At 40.5% G+C, this 20,977-nt stretch overlaps 2 protein-coding genes across 2 annotated transcripts; both read right to left on the bottom strand.

Moving 5' to 3' along the window:
• Positions 1–7,196: 7,196 nt before the first annotated feature.
• Positions 7,197–9,344, bottom strand: LOC311145066 (leucine-rich repeat transmembrane neuronal protein 4-like; the record flags this gene model as incomplete). Its single annotated transcript, XM_084181250.1, has 2 exons — positions 7,197–8,818; positions 9,341–9,344. The coding sequence occupies 2 exons, from the start codon at positions 9,342–9,344 to the stop codon at positions 7,197–7,199; spliced, it is 1,626 nt and encodes a 541-aa protein (XP_084037376.1).
• A 2,545-nt stretch (positions 9,345–11,889) lies between these two features.
• LOC311144602 (ATP-dependent RNA helicase DDX51-like) lies at positions 11,890–20,680 on the bottom strand. Its single transcript, XM_084180639.1, has 16 exons — positions 20,475–20,680; positions 19,965–20,311; positions 19,518–19,720; positions 19,265–19,415; positions 19,012–19,157; positions 18,841–18,912; positions 18,647–18,753; positions 18,375–18,483; positions 18,122–18,267; positions 17,735–17,912; positions 17,534–17,649; positions 17,322–17,438; positions 14,124–14,225; positions 13,929–13,992; positions 13,351–13,485; positions 11,890–13,182 (listed from the first exon to the last, which is right to left on the bottom strand). The coding sequence occupies exons 1-16, from the start codon at positions 20,495–20,497 to the stop codon at positions 13,156–13,158; spliced, it is 2,043 nt and encodes a 680-aa protein (XP_084036765.1). The 5' UTR covers positions 20,498–20,680; the 3' UTR covers positions 11,890–13,155.
• Positions 20,681–20,977: the final 297 nt, after the last annotated feature.

Genomic DNA, 20,977 nt, shown 5'->3' with positions numbered 1-20,977 from the left:
GAGCAAACTCCCCGTAGTCCTCCAACGCGGTACCTCCCTCGTTCCACACCGTGTTGGCCCACTCCAGGGCTTTCCCACAAAGGCAGGAAACAAGGACGGATACCTTCTCCCGCTCCCGGGGCTCTGGCCTGATGCTGGAGAAATACAACTCCAGTTGGAGTCGGAATTCCTTACATCGCGCTGCCGTCCCATCAAACGCCGGTGGCCGGGATATATGGATCCCTCCAGGGGCTGGGGTGTAGGTGGCTGGATCCGGTTGACCAGCTGGTCTCGGTTGATTGGATCCTCTCCTCTCCAGGCGTTCTACCACCTGAAGTACCCGATCCATCGCTTCCCCCAAGCTGGCCAACATCGAGGAATGCTCCTGGAACCTTGCCACAACTCCAGGCATGCGGTCTTCTCCTGCTGACTCCATATCAGATCAGGTGAGTGATTCTGTGACGAGGTGTGAATGAAGGAGTCAGGCGCAGGAGGTAAAATACCGAAGTCCAGAGTTTATTCCGTTTACATAAATCAAATGCCCCAAGCGTCAAACAAAACTATTACAAGGGAAAACATCCACCTTGGCATAAACACAGTGAATAGTAGCTCAACCGAGCTACACGCTCTCACAACAAACAATCACTCACAAAGGGGAACAGAGGGAACACTTATACACATACTAATTAGGGGAATGAGCACCAGGTGTGTGTGATTGACAAGACATGACAAGTGGAGTGATGAGAATGGGATCGGCAGTAGCTAGTATTCCGGTGATGACGAACGCCGAAGCCTGCCCGAACCAGGAGGGAGGGCAGCCTCGGCGGAAGTCGTGACAATCAACAACCAATTTGACAGAGCTTGAAGAATTTTGAAAATAATAATGGGCAAATGTTGCACAATCCAGGTGTGGAATGCTCTTAGAAAATTACCCAGAAAGACTAGAGCCGTAATTGCTGCCAAAGGTGATTCTAACATGTATTGACTCAGGGGGTTGAATACTTATCTAATCAAGATACTGTATATTAGTGTTTAATTGTTCATATAAGGTTTTTCTTCCACTATGACATTACAGAGTATTTTGTGTAGATAGTTGACAAAAAAATTACAATTGAATACATTTTAATCCCACTTTGTAACATGTTTAAAAAGTTAAGGGGTGTGAATACTTTCTGAAAGACTGATTTGCTTTCAGGTACAGTCAGGTAAAACATTTGAAGCACCCTTTATAAAGATGAGCAAAAAAGACTGTATAAAATAAAGAATTCAAATACTGAGCTATATGTATGCAAAACATATATATTTTTATTATATTATTCTATACTAATACAGTTGCTCAGAGAAAGAGATTGCATCATGAATTTCAGTCCACTTCACAAGGCATTTTCATTCAAAAGTATAACAAAAGCGAGCAAGTCTTGGTGCTACAGTCTAAATACAACAATACTAATTCCCTCAAATTGAGCTGGGTCTTTTGTAACATGGCTGGCTGGCAGATACTCCTCACTTTAAAACCTGATGGAAAATTTACTCAATCTTATTGGTAGGGTGGGATCAAACATTTCACTGCAGATGTGGTTCATAAAGAATTGATATCGACGTGCGTCGCTTTAGAAACTTCAATACAACACAATAACAGCAACTTATTTTCTCTGACATTTCATACAATAAAGCATAATGAATGGCCAATCAGAATTATTCTTTAACCTAAGCCTATAATTTGCTATGCCAACTTTACTTTCTACATGACCACACACATGATCAAATCATTACGGTCAGTGAGCACATTAAAAACTGTAAAATACCAAGGAAATTGCACAGAGTTGTCATAGTCCAACAATCAAGATGGACTTTCTATGAATGTAGCCATCTTGACTATCTTCTCAACAAGTTGATGTATTTTATTTTATACCACTTTAATCTTCTGCTATTTTGTCATAATGTGTCATAGATGATGACATTGTCATTGCCGTTACAGTAAGTGTAGACTTGATGGAAATTAGCAAATTGTGAAATTGTAATATAAAAATGCTATACAGGTATGAATAAATCAAATACAAATTGTAACTATAGTTTTAACTATGCTTTGTGTAAAGTTTTTTTTGGGGGGAACAAATAGTTACTTTGGAGGTGACTATAACTATTTAAATACAGATCTCAGAAAATGACTACTTTTTAAAACTATTTGAATACAGATCTCAGAAAGTAACAACTTTTTAAAATATATTTGAATACAGATCTCAGGAAGTGACTACTTTTCAGAAACTATTGGATTGGCTGCCTTCAACTAATGTTGAATGAATAGAACACAATCTCCTATACTATTCCAATCTATCTGACAGTCATATTTGTTCTACACAATACATTTCTATCTGAACATTCTGTAAATGTCCGTTCTCCTGAATGTCCATTGCCTCAGGTGTACAGTACATAATCAAGTCAAACCAATTAACCAATTATATTTTGTACAGATAAGTATAAATACTTTGTGATGGTCAACTACTGTACTTTCAACATGCCACTTGAAAGCTGCAAATAACTGTATGATACCTGAAAATACTGGACAAAGTCATTGCAAACATTGCAAACAGCAAGTTGGATGCTTAGCAAAGAATAATTTTGAACCTCTTTTTCCATCTGAAGGGAAGTGTTCTTGTTTCAAACACACACTATACCATCTTTAAAGGTATAGTTTACTCAGAATACAAACTAACGTGATTTTCCACCTACCTTGGCTATAGTTGATTCAAGAAGGCCATATTTTGTTACTGTTAGCATTCTCAGTAACACTTAACATTAAACTGTTATTGTGCCTGTGTAATAAAACTGTAATTACTTTAGGAGCAACATTTTATTCGAATGTTGTTACATAATAGTCTGGTAATTGCATTTTAATTGCATAGCAACGAGCTGAGAGTTTTTGTAACTGCTGTACACGAGGAATAGTGACTGTTCCTTATTCCACTTATGTAATAACTCCATTATTATGCAATTATAAAGCAATTTCCAAAGTCCTATGTAACGACAATGTTGCTATTGTAATAATCACAAAGTTACTACACATGTATAAGAACTTGATATAAAGTTTTACTGTATTACCTTATGCCTCACTAATTATTAAAATATATTTGTTAATTATTTTGAAGCTGCAAAAGTGGTCTACTCTAATGTTGAGGTGATTCCATGTCCCTTGTGTATTTAATTCTATGCTATATTAAGATTAATATCTGAGCGCCTTCCAAACCATGTGCTAATGTATAGTATATTTTGACTAATTCAACTAACTGTTGAAGTTTTTGGTACTGGCAGCCATCAAATATATATTTTTTGTTTTCAAATATTATTAGAATTCCTGAGAGGTATTCAAAATACTTTCAAATATTATTAGTTTTTCTGTGACCTGTATTTGAATATGAAAGAAAATAGTTGCCTTTTAGTTGAAACTCTATATAAACTATATTCGACTACCTCGAGTATTTGAAGAGTTGGTATTTTCAAATAAACTACAAAATACAATTATTTTCTGCCCATGTCTGACACAGACCATGCATTATATTCACTGAATGGTGGGTGTATATTGATCAAACAAAACCTTGTGCTATAATAAATGACAAATATGGGGGGTATTTTACAAGAGGGATGGTTATCTTACACTAATTGTTCAAGCCTTTCATGTGGTAATTTACTTCATGCTTGCTGCCCTCATCATGATTGTACTAACAACACCTGTGTCATCCAATGAGGAATTACTTCAATGATACACTTTCAGACCTGGTGATAGAAACCCTGTCTCCACCCCCTGAACATAAAAAAGCCACAACAATACACAGTTCATAAATAGATGGGAGAGAAGGCAAGGCTGTAGGACTGAATCATGTTGTCGGTCTTTAAATCAGGGAGGTAGTCTCAATTAAATGTGAGTCACTATTTTGGAAAGATCCCAGTGGTTCATAAGAAAGTGGGGAATCAGGGTGTCCTGTTCACTTCAGATCCCATTAAGACGTAAAAAAAATAACAACTGCAACCAAAAACAATGTTTGACCCAACACAAAAAGAAACAACAAACAGCAAAATCTGTGCTGGAGATGAAGATGAAGATCCACTGGACCAAAACCAGGGCCTCTGTGCTGCAATTACAGTACGTCAGTGGAGAGTGTTCATTTCCAACCTCTGGAGTGGTGAATGCCACAGAGGTGACCAGGAGGCATGATGTTGCTCCATATAGTATGAACCCCCCATTAAACAGAGGTTAATAAAATAAATTAAAACAATTCCAAACTCCAGAGATCCTATGGTGATACAACATTAGTTCATAATATGAAACATTGGACACGTTGACTGATTTTCTGCCAAATGATTTCATGTGGACATTGGAATCTATGTAGTACAGTCTAAAATGAAGGTTACAGTAGGTTTGGGCATGTAATGGTTCCGTGGTGGCATTCGGAGTCCTCTGGAATGGATATAGTGTTTAGGCAACGTTACATTAATTACAAGCAGTATTATGAATGCTAATTGTCATGTCATCTGCAGCGAGTGTTAAGAATATTGTAGTATGGGTAGGTCTGGAAGGAAAGATATATGACCAGAGTATACCACAACATGCAATGGAATGTTCATCTTACTCAGTTGTTGAGAAATACAATTGTTTTCCCTTTCTAAAAATACAGTTCTCCATTTACTAACAGCCTATCAAACTGTATTTGCCCCAAGTGTAAATTGAATGCTCTATCTATAACATTTTCGATTCACAAGTTGGAGGCTGTGAATGAATGTTTTCGACACAAAAGATAATAAATCCTGCCTTTTAACAGAGTATTGTCTAGGGTAATTAATTATACATGTTCAACACCAGCTCTACACAATCAGTAATACAAAGAAGAAGAAGGGAAAATCTATATAGGCTTATTACAGTATAGCCTGGATAATTTAAGCACATAAAGGTTGACTAAAATTGGAAATCATAGCTAGCATAGATTAACTGTGCATCAATTAGTGTTTCCCATCTACAGTAAAACACCTAACTCATAAACCTCAGATGGTTCTCTTCACTGCCTCCTTCCCAGATATAGCAGCCATACAGTGCTACAACCATCTGGAGTTTTCAAGACAACCTAAACCATGTGTTTCATCTATCAGAATTTTTAAAAGGCAGATTAAAATGCACATAATTACAACATTGCTCTTTTCTACAAATACGAAGGTGCCATTTGCATTCCAAACAGGAATTCATCATAAATGCAGCAGCTGAAAGCATAATAAATGGGTATATCAATCTTGCTGCCAGCAGTACCTCCTCGTCTAGAGACAACAACAAAAAACATGACTCATACTGAGAAAGTGAAATAAGTGATGGGGCACTTAAATCCTTTTGTTATGAAATGGACATCAACCATCCTCAATGTTTGTTCGCATTCACTTTACATCACATGATGGCCATGGACACATCACCCTCCTGCCATATTTCACTATATTACTTTTCTGTATAGACATGCTGTTTTGTATGAGTAACTTGTGGTTAGATCGCTATAACTGTCTCTATTGGCCTCAAGAGCAGTGATCATTATGAATATTACACTCTATACACACCAAGCTGTCCAGTAGCTGCTTATACCAGCCTATACACAACAACACACAGGAGGAGAGTCTCCAAGTCTGAGGAATGACATGTTTCTAGTTTAGGACCAGTAGAAGGATGATAATACGCAGTGGATTATCATCCTCAAATTAAAGATTGTGACTGAATTCCAACCCTTTTTGATTAGGTAGGATAGCTCACCGATATAAATAGCTTTTGAACGCTGGCACCAAATTCCCCTAATCCTGCCTGGCTTAACACATGCACACATGCCACCTTGCCCACTTTAATTTATTTTCCTTTCTGTTGAGGGAGTTGACCATATTGAGTTGACTAGGGAGGGAGGAGAAGACAGACGGAGGCGGGTGGCATTTTTCGAATAGCAAAAGTGCCCTGACCCTTGGGACCATGTTTGCTGAGCGGCTGTTGCCCTTGTTCTTTCCCTTGTCTGTTACACAGCTGGAACACACGGCCCTCCCACACCAACACAAAAAGACACCACATGGAGAGAGCTGAATTAGGCATTGCCAGTAGAGGGAGGGGGGGGGGGGGGCAGTATGTAACCCAAATGTCCATGGCTGCATTTTTCATAGCCTTAGTGGGGTGGTATACCCCACACATCCATAAAACATTTGTCCAAGGTGCTGGATCAGACAGGATAAAACAAATGTTATGCATTCTTCATAGAAATGTAATTTGTCATAACATTTGAAATTGTCTTGTTGCACCATGTTTCATGTCATGGTGAAGTGCCTCAATAGAAAGCATACTAATGCTGTTGGCCTTTTTGGTATATTGCATGCCAGTATGAAGATTAAAAACAGGAAAAAAATATTGTAATCATGTTTATGACACCCATTATTTAGCAACTACCATTCACAAGTTTAATGACATAATTCAATTTCACATACAGTGACCATAATTCCATAAAATGAACAAGAGCTAAATATTGGAAAAGACTACACATAAAGTATATCAGTTGCTTGTATAAAAGTATTAACACTAAGATCTCAATATCACTCAAGGATAACAAAAGTGAAAGTGGGGTAATCTGTAATCAACAGCTATCTCAATTTGATCACTCTTTTGTTGCTGAGAATTTTCCTGCACTGTAGGAAATGCACATTTGTAGTGTATTCAAGGTTTAAAAAGGCTTCTAAAGTTTATTATTACTTGTTTCAAACTTGTATCAACCCCTACAAAAATCTCCATTAATTATAATCCACAAAATAATTCACATTTCCTGTTACTGCAGGATAATTTTCCTGCTGAGAGAAACTAGGTTTAGGTTTATATTCACAAACAGGATTAATGAATCCAATCAATTTGTTCTTAATGTGCTAACGTTAATTTAAAACCACAATAAGAGTGAAACAGAGGATGTAAGTTTCATCATTCACCATGCACATGGTGAGCTGTACAGTGCATCCCTGTGGAAAACATTTAGCTCTGACTCCCAAGCAGCTGTAAACTGCGTTTTTAGGATGGATAACTTTAATTTAAAACAACAGTAAAAACAGAGTCAGAGGATGGACGTTTAACTCAGTCTCCGTTCACTCAGAGGTTTACAGTGCATCCTGTGGAAAACATTTACCTCTGACCCCCAGGCAGAGCGTGTTTTTAGGATGGACTTGACAGATCATACCTCACATTCTCTGGATCCTGAGATCGTGCAGGTGCAGGCCCTTGTCTCATTTACCAATGCATCCATGGTCTCAGAGTTTGAATGGTAAGTCAAATAATACTCTTGTAACTGAGAGTTAAGGTTAAGCTCCTGCTTCCGGGCCTTTTTTCTGCGCTTGTGGTTGACTGAGTGCTGTTGCAGCTGCCTCATGCTATTGGGGTAGCGCCTCCACGAGACATAAATTACCAGCAGGATCAATGACACAGACAGAAATAGGGCTACACTGCCTGCAATGATTTTATGGAAGGCCATATGCTCAAACTCTGGCTCTGGGAAAAATGAGGACGATTCTGGAGAGATTGAGGTCATGAGTATGGATTCTGTTGTGTCTTTGTCTGTCACAATGGGAGAGACAGGTTGTGGAGTGAGTCTTTGTACAGTTGATGCAGGTAGACCTTGGTTTATTGTGGTCGTGGCAGAGAGATGTGTGGTGGGCTTTTTGGTGTCCACAACTGAGGCTGTGGTTTGCCTCATGATCATTGCTGTGGTTTGGTCTACAACGGTTATGTCCACACAGATTGTGTAGTTCCTCACTATGTCCATTACTCTGTCTCCCTGAACTGACTTGGGGCTGCTGCATATCATGTTGATGTCCTTTGAGCCTCTGAAGTTCTTCAGCCAGGTCACCAGGGGGCAGATAGTAGGGCTGCAATCCCAGGCGTTACCCACCAGGCTAATGGTGGTGATGGAGACCCAGGCTGAAACCGTGTCCTGAGACACGTTGCTCAGCTTGTTGGATTCAAGATTGAGTATCTGTAAGTTTGGCATACACTGGAAAACAGCTGGGTCCAAGATCTGGATGTCATTTCCTGAGAGGTCTAATTTCTGCAGCGTATGCCAGATCCAAGGCAGGCCCTGATTGATGGCTCGTATGCGGTTCCATTGCAAGTAGAGGACCTGTAGATTGGTAAGGCGTGGAAAAAGAAAAAAATGTATCCTTGAAAATTTATTATGCTCCAAATGAAGCTCTTTCAACCTGAACAGCCCCAAGAAGGTGGTGCGGGTAAGGGTGCGTAGGTGATTGTAACCCAGATCCAGGAACTCCAGGTTGCGACACTCCAGGAAAGTGCGTACAGGTATCCTGTTGAGACCATTGGATCGTAGGTGAAGGTTTTGGAGCTTACGCAGACCATAGAAATGACCTGGCTGCAGAGACTGTAGCTGGTTGTAGGACAAATCAAGATTGCGTAGGTTTGGTACAGCATTGAAAGTCTTATTTTGTAGAAGTGTAATTTTGTTGGAGCTGAGAATCAGTTCTTTGAGCCTACGCACGCCCTGAAAGGCTAAGCTATCTATGACGGTGATGGAATTGTGGTCCAGGTAGAGCCAGATGAGCTGGTTGAGATGAGCGAATTGGTAAGGCAGCAGAGTCAGTAGACTGTTGTAGCGCAGGGACAGACCCTGGCATCCAGTAGAGATGTTTTCTGGGATGTCTTGAAAGATGCCAGACTCACAATAAACAATCTTCCCTTCACAGCGACAACTTGCTGGGCACATCCTCTCCCCCTTGCTGAGCAGCAGAAGAAAAGACGCCAGGAGAAGAAGACATGAAAGCCGACTATCCCAAACTAGGGAACCTGTTGATGAGAAAAGATTTGAGTGAACGGGCTACAAAAGCACACCCCCATTTCAATATGTGTGCCCTGTCATTGTGCAATGTCCATGACAGAGTCAATTGATTTTTCAGCCAGATTTTCTTTTAGCAGTGGCAATGAAAATCCTGTAAACTATGAGTGATGGGTGTTTCTTTCTAAGACATAAATGCACAGCAGCAGAGAACAGACACTGAATAACTTTCACATTTCGTACCAGTTGTGAGCTCAAATATGTATAATGTATATTCAGAAATATATAAAAGGGCAGATATATTACTCAGTGACCAATCTTTTGTTGGGTTTTAGAGTAGCCTAACTACCTTATAAAAGCTACCCCCCACTTCAAACATAATTAGAAACCCTATATAATACAATACTGGTTGAACACTGCATAGGAAAAGCAAGCATCAAGGAATTTCATGAAACAAAGCTTCAAATCGCCATAACTTTCATGAAATAGAAATATGTATCTTTATAATGTTTGTTTCATTGGTAGTCACTTACCCATTGCGGCTTAGTGAAATAGGAGCAATACTTTCAGCACCATGGAACTGTCCAAATAATTCATTTAACTCCTTTCATTCGACACACGCATGCTCTACCACTAGAAAACTGAAAATATTGCATGAATTGCCTCGCGATTTTCAAGTGATGCTCTTAAATGTATACATCACCGACAATAAGATTTTAAATCTGAATAAAATACAAGTTAGAGCATAAGCAGTCTTCCAACAGTTCAATATATCCGCGGAGGATCATAATGCACTCATCCCTAAATAGCCTACTGGACTGGTAGTGACTTCACTCGGACGCGGCAAAGAAATGGAAATACTGGCTATGCGCAATAAAGAATTCCGTTCAGGCATGTCGAATTGCACAACCCAGTGCAAATGCAGCACCTTGCGCCTTCTCGCTCTCTACATACACATGCATGAACACTCGCGAAAAGAGAGGGAGAGAGACAAAGCCATAATATTACATTTTAAATGTCTCTATTCCTTTGAAACTTTTGTAAGTGTAATGTTTACTGTTCATTTTTTTGTTTATTTCAATGTAGTTTATTATCTATTTCACTTGATGTGGCAATGTAAACATATGTTTCCCATGTCAATAAAGCCCTTTGAATTGTATAAGAATCGGTCACATTCGAGTTACTAAAATAGATAAAAACTGTGCATTTATTGAAAGTTGAAAGATCAAAGTTCAACATACTCTGATTTATGAACGATCTATATTTATGTACAAAAGCTACCTTATTCATGATGAATTTTCATGAGTAAGGAAAAGTAGCCTCCACAATCTGGCATCCCTAATTTGGTTAAAACATAAAAAATGAAATGACTAATTTCGCTGTTGTTGCCTATAGTAGGCCGACTGCCCACAGTATCTATAAATAGCATCATAATAAAATAGTTAAACGTGTTGTAACAACATTTGGGCTACAGATTAATATAAGTAAAAACAAAAGATGCAGAGTTTGTCAATGTAAAGTACTACAAGGGGCCCTTCAAACATACAGTGGGGGGGAAAAGTATTTAGTCAGCCACCAATTGTGCAAGTTCTCCCACTTAAAAAGATGAGAGGCCTGTAAGATGAGAGAGGCCTGTAATTTTCATCATAGGTACACGTCAACTATGACAGACAAAATGAGAAAAAAAAATCCTTCGTTGCCCGGGCGGTGTGTTTGGGATCATTGTCATGCTGAAAGACCCAGCCACGTTTCATCTTCAATGCCCTTGCTGATGGAAGGAGATTTTCACTCAAAATCTCACGATACATGGCCCCATTCATTCTTTCCTTTACACGGATCAGTCGTCCTGGTCCCTAGGTATGGTGTTCTTTGGATGCAACTCAGCATTCTTTGTCCTCCAAACACGACGAGTTGAGTTTTTACCAAAAAGTTCTATTTTGGTTTCATCTGACCATATGACATTCTCCCAATCCTCTTCTGGATCATCCAAATGCACTCTAGCAAACTTCAGACGGGCCTGGACACGTCTGGCACTGCAGGATTTGAGTCCCTGGCGGCGTAGTGTGTTACTGATGGTAGGCTTTGTTACTTTGGTCCCATCTCTCTGCAGGTCATTCACTAGGTCCCCCCGTGTGGTTCTGGGATTTTTGCTCACCGTTCTTGTGATCATTTTGACCCCACGGGGTGAGATCTTGCGTGGAGCCCCAGATCGAGGGAGATTATCAGTGGTCTTGTATGTCTTCCATTTCCTAATAATTGCTCCCACAGTTGATTTCTTCAAACCAAGCTGCTTACCTATTGCAGATTCAGTCTTCCCAGCCTGGTGCAGGTCTACAATTTTGTTTCTGGTGTCCTTTGACAGCTCTTTGGTCTTGGCCATAGTGAAGTTTGGAGTGTGACTGATTGAGGTTGTGGACAGGTGTCTTTTATACTGATAATAAGTTCAAACAGGTGCCATTAATACAGGTAACGAGTGGAGGACAGAGGAGCCTCTTAAAGAAGAAGTTACAGGTCTGTGAGAGCCAGAAATCTTGCTTGTTTGTAGGTGACCAAATACCTATTTTCCACCATAATTTGCAAATAAATTCATTAAAAATCCTACAATGTGATTTTCTGGATTTTTTTTCTAAATTTGTCTGTCATAGTTGACGTGTACCTATGATGAACATTACAGGCCTCTCTCATCTTTTTAAGTGGGAGAACTTGCACAATTGGTGGCTGACTAAATACTTTTTTTCCCCACTGTACATGTGCAGTTCAGCAATAACAGTGAGAACAATCTCTCCTAATACCTCAATGCCTTTGGGAAATCAGATCAGTGCTGTTTAAACTGATGGCAGGATAAAAGGAAATAATTCAGTATTTTGGCATTTTGTGATTTCTTATTAGTCAGACATAAGATTGGGTTTTTGTTTTTATGTCCCTACCCAGCTAGCACATAAAGTTCTGAGAACCATATGTTTCTTAGAGCTTGGTGAGAGTGTGGTTGACCTATGGTTATTTTGTATACAACCTTCCCATAACTTTCTGGGAATGGTGCAGGATAGTTGCTTGGCTTTGGAACATTCTCAGCACATTTAAGGAAATTGACAAAAAAAAAAAACTTTATTTTCTTGATATTTCATTACTTTAACAGAATGTTTCCTAAAATGTCAATCATGGTTACATTTCATTTCAATTTTGGTAATGTTCTCCGACTGGTTTAACATTGGGAATGTTCTCAAATAGTTCCGAGAATGTTAAGAAACAACGTTCTTCTGAGGTAATTTCAGTACTTCAGAATAACGTTTCCTCATGGTTCTATTTAAAGTAATGTTCCCAAATTGTTCCAAGAACATTAAGAAAACTTTCCATGAAAACCCCAAGAAACCTTGAGTAACATTCAGAGAACGTTATAAGAATGTTATTTAAAAACATACAATCCATTCTCAGCATCAACAAAACTGTCCTCTATCTTGTTAAGTGTGCTCAGGTGTGTTGGCCACGCCCACTAATTGGCCACACCTGATCATAATGACCGATTGGTTCCTTTGAAATGGGGTCTGTTTGAATAGACTAAAAATAACATGGCATGCTAGCTCCTTCCTGGTGGTGCATTGGACTAATTCTATGGCTAGAGAACAAAAGATCATAGGTTCGTATCTCACTGATGCCTTGTCACAATAAAAAAAGATATGTCTGCATGATTAATGCCCAAGGAAATGAATTGCCATGCATTTGAACTGTGCTTGGAGTTCAAATAAGCTAGCAGTGGTAAAGTCATGACCACTTACTTAACATTCAGTGAAAGTTAAGGAAGTCATTCAAATAACCTAGAATTTATTTTTTCAGAGCATTATCAAAACCTCCCAAGAAAACTTTCAAGGAACCAAAGTAAAATGTTCTCAGAACCTCCATGCAACCTGAAAATAAACATTATCAAAACAGGTAATTTTTCACTTCTGTTCTCAGAACGTTTAAAAAACATTGTTTTACCGGTCAGGAAGCGTATGGCTTTGTTCCCACAATCAATGTGAAACCAAAAACATATGTTCCCACAACTTCCAAGAAAACAAATGTGCTGGTGACTGACATCAATCATGTCACTATCATTTTGCAACAGGTCATTGTTCACACAGTTGGCCATGTGAACTCTGCTAGCAATGCTCAGCAGTGTTTAACATCTAGCCAATGGATTGTTTTATCAAAAACAAAGATTAATTGACATGTCCCATTTTTATTTGAGAAAAAAAATAATTTCATACAAAAGTCTGCACCGGGAACCAAATCTTGTGTGCGCGCTGACTGCTGGTTTTGCCTGCAACAGTAGAAGGAACAATCTTACAGTATATTGGCTCAAGTCACTGTGTTAGACGTGCTTCTTGGCCTTTTCACCCTGGGGAAAAAAAATAAAACAGATGTACTGTTAAAAGTAATGACAACTTGCGACATAATGATGACGATAATGCTAGAGCAACAAGTAACGGACAAGATCAATAGTTGTCCTCACGCCGTTCGTTTGAATTTCACAGTGTATTTGAGTGATCTGAGTCTACTACACTACCTTTATGGTATTCCCCAACTCCAGTAGCGTCTGTTGATAGCGGGGTTCCATGCTCTTCAGACTACCAGGCTTGACTATCTGTTTGTGGATCCCAGGGCTGCCTGCATCCTTCACCATCTGAAGAAAGTTTTTCTCCTATAGAATAGCAACGACCAACATCAACCAGAATTAGCATACAGGAACTGTAGTTCTTTAACTAAAGCAGCAATTTTATAGCTATTAAAACTTGTCTGGCAGTTTTGGCAGTGAGGCCCCGTGGAGCTCAGTTGGTAGAGCATGGCGCTTGCAACGCCAGGGTTGTGGGTTCGTTTCCCACGGGGGGCCAGTATGAAAATGTATGCACTCACTAACTAAGTCGCTCTGGATAAGAGCGTCTGCTAAATGACTAAAATGTAATGTAATCACAACTAAACAAAACTCACATTTACTTAAATTGAAATGTGAATGGTATTTATGCAGGAGCAATGCAGTTTAGAGAATATTGCTTTTCTGCAATGCTATCATTCCAGCCTTGGCCACACATTCACATATTTGCATTGCTCTTTGTGTCTTATGTTTGAAAAATACATCCATCTCACCTGTACCCCCAACAGAAATGTGAAGGCCAGTCCAGATTTTCCAGCTCTTGCAGTTCTTCCAACCCTGTGCCAACAAAAAATTGTTGCACAGAAAGGCAAAACATCTAAGAACATTGTATACAAAAGCTACAACAAATACAATTCAACCTATGCAGTTACAAGTGTAACAGTCAAATAAAACATAGGCTAGCTTACCGGTGAATGTAAGTCCTGATGAACTGTGGTGCATCATAGTTCACAACACATTTCACCCCATTGATGTCAATGCCTCTGGCAGCAGCATCAGTGCTGATCAAACTTGAAAAAAAAAAAAAATATATATATATATATATACACACACACACAACCAGTCAAAAGTTTGGACACACCTACTCATTCAAGGGTTTTTATTTATTTATTTTTTACATTGTAGAATAATAGTGAAGACATCAAAACTATGAATTAACACATATGGAATCATGTAGTAACCAAGTGTTAAAGTGAGCCAATCAGTTGTGTTGTGACAAGGTATACAGAAGATAGCCCTATTTGGTAAAAGACCCAGTCCATTTTATGGCAAGAACAGCTCAAATAAGCAAAGAGAAATTACAGTCCATCACTACTTGAAGACATGAAGGTCAGTCAATACTTGAATGTTTCTTCAAGTGCAGTCGCAAAAACCATCAAGCGCTATGATGAAACTGGCTCTCATGAGGACCGCCACAGGAATGGAAGACCCAGAGTTACCTCTGATGCAGAGGATAAGTTCATTAGAGTTACCAGCCTCAAAATGCAGCCCAAATAAATGCTTCACAGAGTTCAAGTCACAGACACATCTCAACATCAACTGTTCAGAGGGGACTGTGTGAATCAGGCTTTCGTGGTCGAATTGCTGCAAAGAAACCACTACTAAAGGACACCAATAATAAGAAGAGACCTGCTTGGGCCAAGAAACATGAGCAATGGACATTAGACCAGTGGAAATGTGTCCTTTGGTCTGGAGTCCAAATTGGAGATTTTTGGTTCCAACCACGGCGGTTGGAACACCGCGTCTCCACGGCGGTTGGAGACGCGGTGTGGCTGAACGGATGATCTCCGCATGTGTAGTTCCCACCGTAAAGCATGGAGGAGGAGGTGTTATGGTGTAGGGGTGCTTTGCTGGTGACACTGTCTGTGATTTATTTAGAATTCAAGACACACTTAACCAGCATGGCTACCACAGCATTCTGCAGCGATACGCCATCCCATCTGGTTTGCGCTTAGTGGGACTATCATTTGTTTTTCAACAGGACAATGACCCAACACACCTCCAGGCTGTGTACGGGCTATTTTACCAAGAATGAGAGTGATGGAGTGCTGCATCAGATGACCTAGCCTCCACAATCCCCCGACCTCAACCCAACTGAGATGGTTTGGGATGAGTCAGACGGCAGATTGAAGGAAAAGCAGCCAACAAGTTCTCAGCATATGTGGGAACTCCTTCAAGACTGTTGGAAAAGCATTCCAGGTGAAGCTGGTTGAGAGAATGCCAAGAGTGTGCAAAGCTGTCATAAAGGCAAAGGGTGGCTATTTGAAGAATCTCAAATCTCAAATATATTTTGATTTGTTTAACACTTTTGGTTACTACATGATTCCTTATGTGTTATTTCATAGTGTTGATGTCTTCACTATTATTCTACAATGTAGAAAATAGTAAAAATAAAGAAAAACCCTGGAATTAGTAGGTGTCCAAACCTTTGACTGGTACTGTGTATATATACACTGCTAAAAAAAATAAAGGGAACACTTAAACAACACAATGTAACTCCAAGTCAATCACACTTCTGTGAAATCAAACTGTCCACTTAGGAAGCAACACTGATTGACAATAAATGTCACATGCTGTTGTGCAAATGGCATAGACAACAGGTGGAAATTATAGGCAATTAGCAAGACACCCCCAATAAAGAAGTGGTTCTGCAGGTGGTGACCACAGACCACTTCTCAGTTCATATGCTTCCTGGCTGATGTTTTGGTCACTTTTGAATGCTGGCGATGCTTTCACTCTAGTGGTAGCATGAGACGGAGTCTACAACCCACACAAGTGGCTCAGGTAGTGCAGCTCATCCAGGATGGCACATCAATGCGAGCTGTGGAAAGAAGGTTTGCTGTGTCTGTCAGCGTAGTGTCCAGAGCATGGAGGCGCTACCAGGAGACAGGCCAGTACATCAGGAGACGTGGAGGAGGCCGTAGGAGGGCAACAACCCAGCAGCAGGACCGCTACCTCCGCCTTTGTGCAAGGAGGAGCAGGAGGAGCACTGCCAGAGCCCTGCAAAATGACCTCCAGCAGGCCACAAATGTGCATGTGTCTGCTCAAACGGTCAGAAACAGACTCCATGAGGGTGGTATGAGGGCCCGACGTCCACAGGTGGGGGTTGTGCTTACAGCCCAACACCGTGCAGGACGTTTGGCATTTGCCAGAGAACACCAAGATTGGCAAATTCGCCACTGGCGCCCTGTGCTCTTCACAGATGAAAGCAGGTTCACACTGAGCACATGTGACAGACGTGACAGAGTCTGGAGACGCCGTGGAGAACGTTCTGCTGCCTGCAACATCCTCCAGCATGACCGGTTTGGCAGTGGGTCAGTCATGGTGTGGGGTGGCATTTCTTTGGGGGGCCGCACAGCCCTCCATGTGCTCGCCAGAGGTAGCCTGACTGCCATTAGGTACCGAGATGAGATCCTCAGACCCCTTGTGAGACCATATGCTGGTGCGGTTGGCCCTGGGTTCCTCCTAATGCAAGACAATGCTAGACCTCATGTGGCTGGAGTGTGTAAGCAGTTCCTGCAAGAGGAAGGCATTGATGCTATGGACTGGCCCGCCCGTTCCCCAGACCTGAATCCAATTGAGCACATCTGGGACATCATGTCTCGCTTCATCCACCAACGCCACGTTGCACCACAGACTGTCCAGGAGTTGGCGGATGCTTTAGTCCAGGTCTGGGAGGAGATCCCTCAGGAGACCATCCGCCACCTCATCAGGAGCATGCCCAGGCGTTGTAGGGAGGTCATACAGGCACGTGGAGGCCACACACACTACTGAGCCTCATTTTGACTTGTTTTAAGGACATTACATCAAAGTTGGATCAGCCTGTAGTGTGGTTTTCCACTTTAATTTTGAGGGTGACTCCAAATCCAGACCTCCATGGGTTGATAAATTTGATTTCCATTGATAATTTTTGTGTGATTTTGTTGTCAGCACATTCAACTATGTAAAGAAAAAAGTATTTAATAAGATTATTTCATTCATTCAGATCTAGGATGTGTTGTTTAAGTGTTCCCTTTATTTTTTTGAGCAGTGTATAAATATTTGGCAAAGAATGGCAAAGAAAATAGGACATTAAATTATCCGCACTCACAGACACTCATACTCACAGTTGGATCTTTCCCTGTTCAAATTCCTTGAGGGTTCTCTTCCTCTCATTGGGGGAGAGTCGTGAGGAGAACTCAGCTGCCTGCACTCCACCAAAAAGCTGCACTAGCAGGTACAGTCTGTCAGAGAGAACAGAAAGCAAATCAAATGTCTGTGGACATGTAATCGTCATTCAATAACGCAGTAAGGAGAAAGCCTGTGAAGATTCACCAACCTGTGAGCGGCTTCTCTGGAATTGGTGAAGCACAGAATGGGACTAAACTTCAGGCGCAATATGAAATGGAGGATGAGGAGGGGCTTCTTACTCAGAGTGCAGGGCACATAGTACTCCTAGAAAAGAGACAACAATGGCACAATGCTCTGGGATATAGGATAAATTATATAAAAAATATATTTGGGATGTTTTGTAACTTACTGTCAGGCCTTGTGGGAAGTTGAACCTCTCTTGAGACTCAGGGTTGGTCGCTGACTGACTGTGGACAGAGCTGAAGAGTCTGGGCTGATGCAGGCCTAGTTGCTGCAACTTCTCTGGATTCTGAGTCAGTGTGGCTGAGAACAGGAGCTTCTGCAGAGGCATCTGAGGCGGTGACAAGCTGTCACAAAGTAAAAACAGAGATGTATTACATCACTGAAATGCATATACCCTAGAATAATGTATGAAAGCACACAATCCATTGGTGCAGAACAGTTTGTATTCTCACTAACAAACAAACCACATTGTACCTTTTGAATAATATTTTTCTCAAATCCCTCCTGCATTTTCCAGTACTGTCTGAAAGAATCCTGAGAAGTGAGGTCTTACCTCGCTGCTGTGATAGGCGCAGGCTCTGTCCTCTTGAAGATTGAGACTGCTTCAGAACCACTCCTGGGTCTGTAAACTGCCTTGGTCACCTGACTGAGCCAAGACTGGTGCATGCTGTCAATCATCCGGTCTGCCTCATCAATGATCTGCAGAGAAGGTTTGATATTGACCAAATTAAATATGAATCCTTTATTGAAATACTGTTAGTCATAACACCCATACAAATAAAAATGACACTGTACTAGTGACTCACAAGGAAGCGGAGGTGTTCCAAACTGAAACCATCATTCTTATTGATGTGATCAACTAGTCTCCCAGGGGTTGCGACAACAATGTCTGCCAAACTGTGGCTTATTCCACCTCTGCAAAAAGAGCAAAATGTATATTTCTTTCAGATTGATTTTCTCTTTAAAATCATGGTGTTATTTACGCACAAATTACTATTTTGAATGAAAGGAAACTAAGCTTAAACAAATAGAATAATTCATTATCCACCAAGGAAGAAAGACCATAATGTGTCTTTACCTGTTTTCTGAGAGCGATGCCTGCTCTGCGGCAAAGGACTTTTGACCAGCTAGCATGACCACTTTCAAGCTGTTGCCCTCCGCATATGAACTGAATACTTTGCAAACCTGTTTGAGAAAACATTTAAACGTTTTTCAAGCAAAATAATCACAAGTTATCTCCATCATGGAGATTGAAGGTTTGACCCTAGTTACCTGCTGTGCAAGCTCTTTGGTGGGCAACACTGCCAAAACCCGGACTTCACATACAACTCGCTCCATCAGTGCCTAATGACATAAAAAAAATAGAAAATGATGACTTATCTAATGGAAGAAAACACACACCTTCCATAAAAAAATATATATGGGTAATGGTTTAATTCATACCTGAATAACAGGTATGACAAATGCCAGAGTTTTGCCACTCCCCGTTGGTGCAGACACACAAATGTCTCTGGGTTTATAGCCCCCTCTTCCAATCAATAGACCATGAGACACACTCTCTAAAATGGCTGGGATGACTTCCGCTTGTACTGCAAAGTGGACACAACAGAAGTTGAGTACTTTCACCCCCCCCCCCCATCCCCCATATTGTGACAGTAAAACAGATTTCAACTTCCAATCCTTCATGCCTGCTAACCTGGAAAGAGGTGTTGAATTCCATTGCTCTCAAGTTTCCGTTGGAGTTTAGTACAAATTCCTGGGACGTCACTGATGGGGACTAGGTTGCTTGTAATGTCTCTCTGGATTACATCTGGCTCAGCAAGCCACTTGGGCAGGACTCTTTTTACCTAACATATTAAATACATAAAATGTATCATGAACATACTGTAAAGACATTTCCCACTACAAGTTATATCAATGCACTAGTGCACTTCACCAAAAGATTGTACCTTTTGAAGAATCTTTTTCTCAAATCCTCCCAGTATGGTGAAACCAGTCTGAGTGGAACTTGATCCTGTGTCTTGTTTTGACTGGTCATACAGAATTTTCTCCACCATTTCATCATCATTTTTTGTCAGCTCTGTTTTGTCAGCAGCAGTGGCCTCTTGCAGGTTTCTATTCTTATTGTGGACAGATGTCTGCTTCATCCCATCTAAGACCAAGGAGAGAAGCAAAGACAAAATAAGGAATACTAATATAAAATACATTCTTATGAATGTAATAATAATCATATAATATGCCATTTAGCAGACGCTTTTATCCAAACCGACTTACAGTCATGTGTGCATACATTTTTACGTATGGGTGGTCCCGGGGATCGAACCCACTACCCTGGCGTTACAAGCGATGTAACAATTTCAACTGTAAATGTGTGATATAAAATAATAGATACACACCTTTGTTCTCTTCTGTCGGTTGCATCTTTTTTGTATCCTTCTTCTTCTTCTTTCGTGCATTATCACCCTCGGAAAGTTCTTCAGGGTCAGGTGGGGACACATCCTGGTTTACTTGCTCTTTCCTCTTCTTTGGGCGTTTAGTCTCCTCGAGGTTGTCTCCCTTGTTTTTTCTTTTCTTCTTCACAGTGGTGTCCCTGTCACTCTCAACTGTTGTTTTTGACTGGTGTTCACCTTGGCATGACAAGCTCTGTTGCTCCTTGACTTTGGCCTTCCTCTGAAGCTTAGCCAACAACGCTTTGGCTCGAGATTCGTTGCTAGAGCCATCATCTCCGTCATCCCCAAGGTATCTGTGAAAAACATAGTCGTCAGTGTACTTAGTTTCAGGTCCCCAATAAACACACTTTATAAACATTTCATAAACACTTCATATAGCTACCTAGCTAGCTGACTATATCAATCCAGAACTAAGGAAGCAAGCTAACGTTAGCACACAACAAACAGCGAACATACCTATTAATAAGGAACAGAGCCATTGTTCAAATGTTGAAAGGGGCAAAATTGAGATGTGGGCACAACTTCAATAATGTAACGTTAGCTAGCAGCTATTCAACCACCATATATTATACTTTAAATCCCCCTCTGCTGTTTCACACGTGTGTTTTCCCAGAGATATTTAGAGACCGGAGGTCTTTTCCTGTTTACAGTCGCTTTAAAATGACGTTGGTAGCTTTTTTGATAAACCAGAAGAAGGCTTGACCACTTTCAAAAATTAAGAGGTGATGTTTTCTTTCTATCTTGTGAGTAAGTAACGCTATTATTTTCATCTTATTTGTTAATAGCTTAATATTTTAACTAGTGTTATCAATATATATTTTTAAAATGCAATGAGCGCGTTATAACAAGCACGCTACCTTCGGAACCCCCACCCCCGTAATGTGCAGCCTTCCGAATTATGACGCCGTCCAATGAAAACAAAGGATAAGACAGTGCGCACATTTTCAAAATCAACTGCT

This window comes from Coregonus lavaretus (genome assembly GCF_964263955.1).
Source record: "Coregonus lavaretus genome assembly, chromosome: 17".
NCBI lineage: Eukaryota > Metazoa > Chordata > Actinopteri > Salmoniformes > Salmonidae > Coregonus > Coregonus lavaretus.
The sequence above is the reverse complement of the archived record's forward strand: the minus strand, read 5'-3'. Positions and strand labels throughout refer to the sequence as shown.

What these genes read in the sequence shown, in the direction of transcription:
- LOC311144602 (XM_084180639.1), bottom strand. Translation starts at nt 20,497, where the DNA reads ATGGCTCTGTTCCTTATTAATAG. An exon ending in CATTTCTGTTGGGGGTACAG is followed by an intron (nt 13,486 to 13,928) that starts GTGAGATGGATG and finishes GCTATTCTATAG; the next exon opens with GAGAAAAACTTTCTTCAGAT. An exon ending in AGTTGGGGAATACCATAAAG is followed by an intron (nt 13,183 to 13,350) that starts GTAGTGTAGTAG and finishes TTTTTTCCCCAG; the next exon opens with GGTGAAAAGGCCAAGAAGCA.